At 42.2% G+C, this 10870-nt stretch overlaps 1 protein-coding gene across 5 annotated transcripts in view; it reads left to right on the forward strand.

The window, feature by feature from the left end:
- Positions 1 to 4548: 4548 nt before the first annotated feature.
- The window catches only part of esrrga (estrogen-related receptor gamma a), an 87912-nt gene continuing 81590 nt past the window's right edge, over positions 4549 to 10870 (forward strand). Inside the window, exon 1 of one of the 5 annotated variants that reach the window (XM_015952795.3) lies at positions 4549 to 5018. In XM_015952795.3, the coding sequence (XP_015808281.1) occupies positions 4963 to 5018 (56 nt within the window). In that variant the 5' untranslated portion in view covers positions 4549 to 4962. Of the gene's footprint in view, positions 5023 to 10870 lie in introns of all 5 variants that reach the window. The other 4 variants (XM_070554792.1, XM_015952792.3, XM_015952796.3 and 1 more) reach the window with 4 other exon arrangements.

Consider the following 10870-nt stretch of genomic DNA (forward strand, 5'->3'; position numbering starts at 1 on the left):
ATCAAAAGTTGCACGCGCAGCCTGGCAACGAGAGTGAAGGCTTCCTCATTCACACTCGATACTTAAACAGCGTTTTAAACCCTTTGTTTTGAAGTTCTGAGCACATAAAAATGTCGGGTTGTTGCGTGTATGGATGCCAGAATCGCTTCTCTTCAAGCAGTGGACTGAAACTTTACAGAATTCCGAAGTTCTACATTTTTCCTGCTCAGGTCTTTCCATGCACATGCCTGAGATGTAACTGCAGCCTTTTCTGTTTTCCCCATCCTAACACAAAGCTCAACTTTGAATAAAATTGCTGCTGCGTGGCTGCAGCATGACCCAAGTCTGGAACATCAAAATGACAGAATTAAACAAATTTATACGCTTTATTTCATGCTTCAAATTAACATTTCATTCTAATTCATCTGTTTTTTCCCACTGCATATTAGTATAAACTGTATTTCTCTCAAATTAACACTCTGAGCACGCTAAAAAAAGAAACCTATACTCACCTTGCCATGCAGGTACAGTTGGCTGTGAAGACGTAGTTCTCTTGTTTGCCTCGTACACAGCAGTCTTGTGTCCTTGTCTTTGGCTAGGAAGGACTTCTGCCTTCAAGACGCAAAACTCAGAGTCTATGTCGTGATATTTTACTTTCTGTACGTGGCCACAGACAACATAGTTGTATGCATCTAACGATTTGTATGTCCGTAGCTTCTCACGTGTGTACTTACTGGGCCTCTCCACTAAAAACGTATATATATCGGGCCACTGGATATCTGGCCACGCACCTACGTCTTCCACCCATTCCGTAATGCCACAGGGATCCGGGAGTCTGTTGCCATTTGTTAAAGTGAGTTTAATAATGTAACATTCAAGATTTGCCGGCGATAACCCCGCAGCGTAGCTTGATAAAGCCTGAAACAACGCCATTCTCTGTTGCCAAGCTGCGCGCGCATTCTCACTGACGTCATATTGTTTACAAACAGTAAAAGGGTCTATAAACTAAAAATGTCAATAGAAACACTCAAAAGCGTTGCTCAGATTGAAGTACCACATCTCCACTGTCTTCTGGTGTAAATTAATAACTTCCTGAGGGATTAAATTTGCAGCTGTGGCTCGTTAAACGCAACTGAGGCTTGGACGCTTGAAGGGTTAATTTTACAGTCCCAGCAAACATTTCAGTTATAAGCCTTTACATGTATAATTTATTGTTTTTTATCTATTATTTACTAATAATATATAATGTAATAATGTACACGAGTGTGGTCAAGTGAAACATTTAATTTTGAATTTTAATGTATAATAATATTTATTATATTTCTGATCGTGTCAGAGCTTAATAAATATTTTCATGGTTTTATAATTGATTTATTGCAATGCCGTGACTTTAGTGAGGTTAGTACACACCGTAGCCATAAATGCTATGGTTCTAATTATTGATATAATGATTTATTCTGGGCTTTCGGTTTCGGCCAAGAATTTTCATTTTGGTGCATCCCTAGCAGAAATGCATTGTTTTCTTTCTGCTGGTACACCTGGATATCCCCACTGTGGGATAATAATATAGTATTTATATTCTATTATAAATATTAAATCAGTTAAATGAGTGGCATTTAGATATTAACACATTTTTGTGTTTTTATTCTTCCCTTCTCTTTAGTTGGTACTCCATGTTTAATTAAAAATGTGTGTGTGTGTGTGTGTGTGTGTGTGTGTGTGTGTGTGTGTGTGTGTGTGTGTGTGTGTGTGTGTGTGTGTGTGTGTGTGTGTGTGTGTGTGTGTGTTAGTGCATGAATGTGTTCAAGAATGTGTTCACTATAAAATGCACACACAACTCACACACACGTTGCTGTGAGCGAACCCTCTGGCCTATTGAGTTGTGTGATTGACGTCATTGAGGGTTGCAATGGATAATTCCTCCATAGACGTCAGCAGGCTGCTACCATAGGGTCAGAACACACACACACACACACACACACACACACACACACACACACACACACACACACACACACACACACACACACACACACAGCTGATGAGTACAGGGAGCTGTCACTGTTAAAAACTGCAGCACCACAAAGAAATATATAAAGACACACGTTTGATTGTCTTTTACTGTCATGGTCCTTGTGTTCAGTAGAAAGATGGCGTACCCGATTAGAAAGCCAAAGGACTCGCTGTCAACATGCACCCTGATTCAGAGAAGATCAGTCTGGCAGGAATCAGGTGGACATGAGCCAAACATGTAACCATGTAAACTCTTTGAATCCGAAAAGAAAATTCAAAGTCTTTTTTTACTACATAGTTGCTATGGGGTGCGGATGAATCATAAAATAATGCAGCTTTGGGATTCATTTTTTGTTTCACCAGTTTGTTTCCTAATTACATCAAACAAACCCATTGATGGAATTTTAACTAAAACAAAAAGCAAAGACAGTTTATGCAAACGCTGCCGTTTCAGCATCCTGCAGCTTGTACAAAATCCTCTCCAACCCCCGATGACATCGGTTACTTTACAGATCTCAGAGAAAAAACGTCAAAAGAACATGAAGAACTCTCCTCCATCCATTAATCAAGAAGCTGAGTCCATCCCACATCTGCTGTGTTTGATTCCAGCAATTTTCAGAAACTTGTTTTTCTGACCTTTATGACATTTAAATATGAGTAAAAATGTGTGTTTGTACCAGGTGTGGTGTTGTGAACCCATTCCCCACAGGCACAAAGATGATAGATGTGTGTTTCTGCACACGCGTGTTTTAGAGTCAGTGGTTTGGGGAAAAGATTTGTTTGCCCACTGGTGGCGGCAGCATTGATTCACACTCATCTTTGTCGATGCTTATAAGCCTCTGGATACATCATAACCGTGTGTGTGTGTTGGGGGGGGGGGGGGGGGGGGGGATTCCTCTCCCTGTGTGTAAACATTCTGTCTGATGGTGCTCCGCTCTTCTTTGTCCGCCATGTTGGTTCTAAAATATCCTCTCAGTATAATAGTTTAGTTCAGTTTGTGACGGTCCTCACAGATAAACTAAATAAGTTTGTCAGTTCAGCAGATTTTCTAAATTACTTAAAGAAATTCTGGCGTTTAAGTGAGCAGCACCATGGGAACCGAACCTGGATGTTGTTGTATTAAACTTTAGCAGAAAATAAAGTCAATCATTTCACCTACATTTGTTTCCTGACTTCAGCTTTTTAAATGCACAATTCAGGTTTTAACCAGCAGAAAACATTACAACTGTTCATATTATTTGTGGAAGAAATAGAAAATAGCTGTTGTGCACAATTGTAAACACACACACACACACACACACACACACACACACACACACACACACACACACACACACACACACACACACACACACACACACATCAAAGTAGAGATTGGTTTCTGGAAATGTTATGTTATCTGTTCTTTCCAAATGTGCTAATTACAACCACTCCCTTTCATCTCTGCATCCCCCTTTTCCACCCCTCTGATTTAGTCTTTTCCCATTGTCTCTCTCCGTGCTGCACACTTCAGTCTTCCCAACCATCCTGTGTTTGATGGGATACCAGAGTCTTGGAAAAGTTACTGGGAAAGGATGAAATAAGAGAGGAGAAGAAGTAAACTGTGGCAAAACAGATGACAGTCTCGGTGAGAGAGCTCCAGTTTTTCTTTCCCGCTCGCCGTGCGTTCTTTTCTCGGTCAGCCTCTCGCTTGATGACCAACGCTGCAAACAGATTCTGCAAGAGATTCCAGTGTCCAAACATTCCAGCATGTTCAGAAATACTGCACACAAACAGCCTGCTGGTGAGAAGATGAAGGAGAGCTTGACAAAACAGCAAGTGGCGGGGAAAACCTTGTCCCAATCATGTCCAAATCATTCCACAACAAAGGACGCGCGTTCTCTGGAATTGCCGTAATCTGGTATTTTACTGCTGGGTTGTGATGGGGCTCTGCTGGGCTCTGACTTTCTGAGCATGTTATCGATGTGACACTTTTCTTGAGTTTCAGGTCAAGCTTGCACTTGTTCCTTTGATCTGGCAATTCTTTGGATTTGATTATGTCCCGTTTGTGCTCTGCATGCTGGCAAGCTCAAATCCGTGTTGTTTTTACCAGAAAGATGCTGCAGATCAAGGTGATCTCGTGTTTCCTAGAAAGCTAGGCTAAAAACTTCTTTAAAACAAATGAAAGTTGGGCTTTTTGTTTGTTTTTTCTGACTTTTCAGTTTTTAAAATCTGTTTTTGTTGAATGGTTGGTGTAGAGTGTGGCAGTGGAGACCAAAGGGGACACTGGATCATAAAGATGGATCATACCAGAAGTGCTGGTATTCTTGTTTCAAACCGTTCCCCTCACCTGACTCTTTCTTCTCCCTGCTTCCTTTCTTCCCTTCCTCTCTCCTCTCTCTTCTCCTCTGTGCTCTTTGTCTGATCCCTCCTTCTCCACCTGCTTTTCTCCCTCTCTCTCGCTCCCTCTGCTTCTCTCCACCCCTTTCTCCACCCATCCCTGCAGCCATTGGTCAGCTGTCCACCAATCACAGCAGAACGCGGACCTGAGGGACTGCATATGCAAAATCCTGCTTAATATTCATGAGCAACTATCGGAGCTTTAAGTCGTTGATTAGGACAGCAGCACAGCTTTCTGTCCCAACTGCCCGGCTGGCTGGCTGTGTATGTGTGTGCGCGCGTGTGTGTCTATAGCCCCTTTTCCCGGCTGTCACATACACACTGCACACACACGCTTCCTCACGTCTACACACACTCGCAGAGCCGATCAGTGCAGGCAGCGCAGACCAGAGCCTGGTAATTGTGTTACTCCCTCCAAGTGCAAGGAAGGACTGGGCGCGAGAGAAAGAGAGAGAGAGAGGGGGGACGACCAGAGACAGAAGAGGAGGAGAAAGAGGAAACATATCAAAACTTTGATTTTTTTTATTCTTTTTCGTGTTTTTTTGCCGTTTCCATAAAGGAGGTTGGCGTGACAATGACCCGGTACCGCTGATGGAGTCGGTAGGACATCCCTTATCCGAGTGTTTTTTAATGCACTCTGAACAAGAGTAGGTAAATTTTACCTTTTGATCTTCCCTTTTTTACTCATCAGCCAACTTGTCATTCATTGTCTTCTGCTGTGAGTGACTGCATGCAAGTTAGTGATTGTGTTTGGTGTGCTGGAATGCAGCATGTCAAGGTTGCTCCCGCTGTCAGGTAGCACAGGATCACTGTCCACGTGAGTGTGTGTGTGTGCATTTTTGTGACAATGCCTGTATGTAGTTGCTGTGTCCAGACAGCAGCTCTTATCTGTAGGTGGAGGAGCTCAGATTTTGTCCCTCCACCTGGAAGTAAGACACACACACACACACCTGACCTGTCACACACATTCAAACAGCCTACTCTTCACTTTTTCTGCCTTAAAACATTCTTGTCAGTAAAATTGTTTGAGAGACAAAGACCCAACTGAGTTAGGACCCGTGTGACTGCTGGTGTGTGTGTCCGTGCAAGTTCATCCAGGCAGAGAGTCAGCGAGGTAACGGGGAGCGACGGGAGGAGAACGGCCCGTAAGAACTGAGGGAGGAGGAAAAGAGGGAAAGCTGCGCTCTTAAATGCCGGAGGAGGTCAAATGTCTGACCGGCTGCTCAGCGTGTGGCCCCGCTCAGGAATTAGAGACAGTTCCTCTCAGACACTCTTCAGCTGCTCTTTTGAACCAAAACTTTGCTCTTTTAGGTGAAGATCATCCAAAAAGCTAAATAACTGCACACGACAGATATTATGCATAATTCTGCTCATGTTTACGGCTGTAACACACATGCACGCTAATTCTTCTGGCTTTTTTCTCTCAGACGTTAAAAGGTGAAGAATTTTTTGAAGCGATGGGTTGTAGAGTGTGACCGGTGACTGGACAGCACTCTTGTTTCATTTTGGCATCTCATCACATTTTAACATAATTTTATTGCTCATTTAACGTAAAATAAAACTTTAGTTTCTGGAAAAGTCTTGGACAAAAACCTAGAAACATTTAGGGAAACTAAATTAAAGCGTCGGTTGGAGCCTGCACAGCTGTCAAAGCCAGTGACACCAAAAAACAAGAAAATGACAAGAAATCCTTAACATTTAAAAAGAAAGTGTCCCTGTGAGCCGTGAACCTGGCTTGTCTTTGTCTCTCCGTGTGTCTCCTAGAACCCTTTTTCCTTTACAGCAGGTCGGATAGTTAGAGACCTTTAACAGAGAAGATCTGACGGAGAAACGAAACACTCATGTTGTCTCTCTTCTTTTGACTAAAGCATGCTAAAGCGTCATTTAATGTGTATTCTTAATTTTCCCATTGAGATTTTTAGATTTGAAATGAGATTTTTTCATTCAAACTATATTTAAACATTTACAAATGGCAGTTTTTAGGATGTTGTTGTGAAGCAAGGTGTAAGAATATGATTTTTTTTGTGAATCATTTGAAACGTAAACACAAATTTCTGACGCTTCTGTTTACAGGAACACAATCCTGCTGATTGGGTTCTGTCTCAACTGCAGAACAATGCTTTTTAACGTCGACTTGAGCATTAAAGTCAGAGTGAACCTTTAATGAGGACAACGTTTTTACATTTCTGGATGGGGAGACGAGTGATGCACATACCGTGTCAGAAAGAAAGAGTGAATGTGGAAAAATGCACATGAATGTCCCAAAATTCTGCAGCAAGATGTGCCTGTTTAACCTGTGTGTGTGTGTGTGTGTGTGTGTGTGTGTGTGTGTGTGTGTGTGTGTGTGTGTGTGTGTGTGTGTGTGTGTGTGTGTGTGTGTGTGTGTGTGTGTGTGTGTGTGTGTGTGTGTGTGTGTGTGTGTGTGTGTGTGTCACCTCTCAGGTTTTTTTAGAGAACCCTCTGGTCCAGTCAGCCGTCTGTCCGCTCCTTCATCCCTCCATCCATCGATCCATCCATCTGTCCACCATTCCTCTTTTTCTCCACTCAGGCTTTGCCTCCTTTTCCTTTAAGGCGCTGCGTTTCTAATTAAAATATTAAGGATAATGATGATCATGCCGATAATAATAACAAGTACCGCTTAAGCAGTTAACATAATTGCATTCCCCTCATGTCACCGTATACATACAATTTGCATGTCATTAAAATGTGTGACCTTAGTGAATTTGATGTTTTTTGTCAGTGGGTGTGAGGTGAGCGGACCTGTGGTGAAAATTGCACAGCGGCCGTGCAAATTGTTCAGGCGCAGATTTGCAGCGCGATTATGAAAGGAAGGGCAGCAAAGTGGTGATTTCTGTCCGGAACCGGTGTCAAACGTCCCTTTTTCACTATTTAATTAGTTAGATTTTCAAATGAAAATACTGTAATGATTGTGGAGAAATATGTTTTCTGTTTAAGGATGCAACTTAACCAAGTCAGGATCTTGACTAATATTAGAATTTTGTAAAACACCAAACATAAATATAAAGTGTTTAGACGTAATTTAAAAACATTTAGGAGTTAGAAGAGGATTCCTCCTGTGATGCGATGGGCTCCAACAGGATTTTTGTTTTAAAAATATTAACGCATGAAATTTTCATGGTTATCAGATCATTTTTAAAAAATCTAGCTGAAATAAGTCAGAGTTAAAAGCTGCATCAAAATTATTTTATATAAATGAATAATGTAATAAAAAAGGTGTAGGACTATGAATGTTTTATTTTTATGGCCTTTTGCTTTTTGTGATTCTCCTGTGCGCTTATTCTTTTCACAGGCCATGAGGAAATAAGGATCATAGAGACAGAGAGGTAAAGCTGTCTGGAGCGAGGGATGGAGGGGAGGGGGGACCAAAGAGAGATTGCGTAAATTAAAATCCTTTTAATCTCCTTATAAAATCATTTACTTAATTCATCTGTCAAAGCATGTCAATATGTGCAGCGGTGATTTGCTGGCTGCGCGAGTGTGTGTCCGTGAGTGTGTGAGGGCACGCTCGTGCATTTGCATCTGTTTTCCGTCATGCGTGGGTTTGTGCCTGCCTGCCCACATTCTGTGTGTGTGACCTATTGATGGCCTGTGTGAGGAAGTGATGTTCTCCTTTTTGTGTGTCTCCCTGTCTGTCTGTCTGTCTGTCTGTCCCTGTGGAATTCATTGTCTGTCAGGTTTTGCATTGTGTAGACTTCACACACACACACACACACACACACACACACACACACACACACACACACACACACACACACACACACACACACACACACACACACACACACACATTCATGCTTATTATGGGCCTCTCTGTCTCTCTCTCCTTCTCTCTTGTGAAGTCCGGGCATTCCAGCGGTAAATTTGTCCCGTAAAGAGAGAGAGGCAGTGAGAGGGACAGATAGAGCAGGAGGTGTGAAGGGAGGGGAGGAAGGGGGCTTGCTTTTGTCTGACACCAGCACTCAGGAGGTCCGTCGGACACACGTGTATGCATGACCGCACACGTGCACAGAAGCACAAACTCTCTCTCATACGCACACCAATACAGGAGAAAGCACATCCTTTCAGGAATTTTCAAATTCAAAGTAAGCAAGCAGACGCAAGAACGCACAGTTCTAAGTTCTCGAAAAACATTTTAAGTTTCAGTTCATCATAAAAGACCAGAAAGGCAAAAAAAGGTTGATTTATAACTATCCATCATTGCTCCGAGTGTAAGAGAGGATGTCACGGGTCATCGACAGCCCGAATGTGTTGAAAGAGCAGTGAGAGAGACTTTACCAGCTGTGTCACCCACACACCCACACACACACACACACACACTGCAATTAGCCATTACATCACATTGTGTGTGTGTGTGCGTGTGTGTTTGTGTGTGATTCAATGTCGAAGCGCTGATTGATATGAGAGCAGATATATGGGAAGAGGCAATGCTGCTCATCTCTCCTCTCTCCCCTCCACACACACACACACACACACACACACACACACACACACACACACACACACACATCTGTTCCTCTGTGGTGCTCATCCGCTCAGTCCCCGTATTCCATCACTCGTACATCCCAGTCATCCATTCATCAAATTTGCATTTAGTTATTCTTGCTATCATACAAATTTATAAAGTCTCCCCCGCCACACATCTGAGGATGACTTTTGTTCAGTCCGAGGGAATTCCTTTGACACTGCCCCACATTCAAGCTTTTAGTGTCAGAAGTTTTTTAAATCATTGTGGGACATGAAAAATGACAACTTTCTATAAACTGTTTCCATACGTAATTAAAGCTGTTCAGCTGGATAAAGTATTGATTATTTAGATCAGCGGACTTCTCTCTCTGTGTGTGTGTGTGTGTGTGTGTGTGTGTGTGTGTGTGTGTGTGTGTGTGTGTGTGTGTGAGAGAGATATTTTGCTTTTGCACTTTTTCTCTTGCAGTGTCCATCGGGAGCACCTATAGATTGGCTGTTTGAGTCGTTTTCCTCCTTTTTGTCCTCCTGATTAAATTGTTATTGTTTGAACATATTCTTATGCTAATGCTAACCCCAAAAATATTAGGAAAAAAAGAACGGTGCAGTGGAACATGAGAGAGAGCGCTACCAAGTGAATGATAAAGAAAAAAAATGACCATGCCATTTTCCTACTCAGAGAAATATCCCTTCTCTCATCCTCCCATCATGATTCATGTGTGTGTGTGTGTGTGTGTGTGTGTGTGTGTGTGTGTGTGTGTGTGTGTGTGTGTGTGTGTGTGTGCGTGCGTGCGCGTGCCTGATAGGGAGAGAACAATGGAACAGCTCCCCCCTCCCCCCAACCTGTACCCCAACACCTGACTTCTCTTGTAAACTTTTTCTCTTTTCTCTTACAAAAATCTTATTTAAACACAATCTATAAGTATGTTCTCCAGTCACATGAGCAAATCCAACATAGGTTCTGTCTTCCTCAAATTATACAATTACATATTTGGCTGCTTAATAAAGATAGATCTTTGCTGAATGACAAATCTGTGACAAGACCTTTACAGCTACAGCACTCATGAAAATTTATCAAAATGGTCTCTCGAACAAATCTGTGGAATTTGTTCAAAATTCAGTCGAACTTCTTCATTTGGTGTCCTACTCTTGTAAAAAACATCCTTAAACCAAATGATTTGCAGCAGTTATGATGGTAAAATATAGTCACCTTTGAGCTTCTGCACCAAATTATTTGACATTGAAGAATGCCACCCGTGTCGGCAGGCTTCAGGACCCTACTCTATAGGATTATCTGTTTCTACTATGAAGGCCTCAAATATAAATATAGAAAAAACACGGCTTTGTATTCTAATCTTCTATATTTGCATAATTGCGGGCAATTATATTTGTATAATTTTTATTAATGAATGAAAACAATGTTTGTTAATATAGTTTTAAAGGTTTAATATAATTATAAATGTGTACTTTATTCGCCTTAAAGTGTGTTCCCCTGAGCAACTGATCTGCCCTTTTCTACACCTCTGCAGATAATTTAGTTTTCCTTTATCTCTGTCTTCCTTCACATTTCAAACACACACACACACACACACACACACACACACACACACACACACACACACACACACACACACACACACACACACACACACACCACACACTTTCCCTCTCTCTCTCCCTCTCTTCCTCTCCACACACCCCTCCCTTGTGAAGCTGTCACCTTTCTGCACCCGCTCAGTCCCTATTAAGGCCGACAGCCCATCTGCCGCCTGCCCCGCTAACAGCTCCCGTCGCTAACGCTAACGTGCACACACACATATCCACTCAGACACACACAGGGCTGCATCCAACCCCACCTGTCCTGAAGCATGTGTAGTCACACGGCGAGAAAAACACTCAAACACATTCATAGATGTGAGTTTTTTTTCTACCTTTAGATTTATGTATTTGTTCATCTTAAGGTGTAAGGAAGTCTTTATTTACTCAGATGCGGTGACAGACCTGCTTATTTCATTTA

Source organism: Nothobranchius furzeri, chromosome 9 (assembly GCF_043380555.1).
Source record: "Nothobranchius furzeri strain GRZ-AD chromosome 9, NfurGRZ-RIMD1, whole genome shotgun sequence".
Lineage (NCBI taxonomy): Eukaryota > Metazoa > Chordata > Actinopteri > Cyprinodontiformes > Nothobranchiidae > Nothobranchius > Nothobranchius furzeri.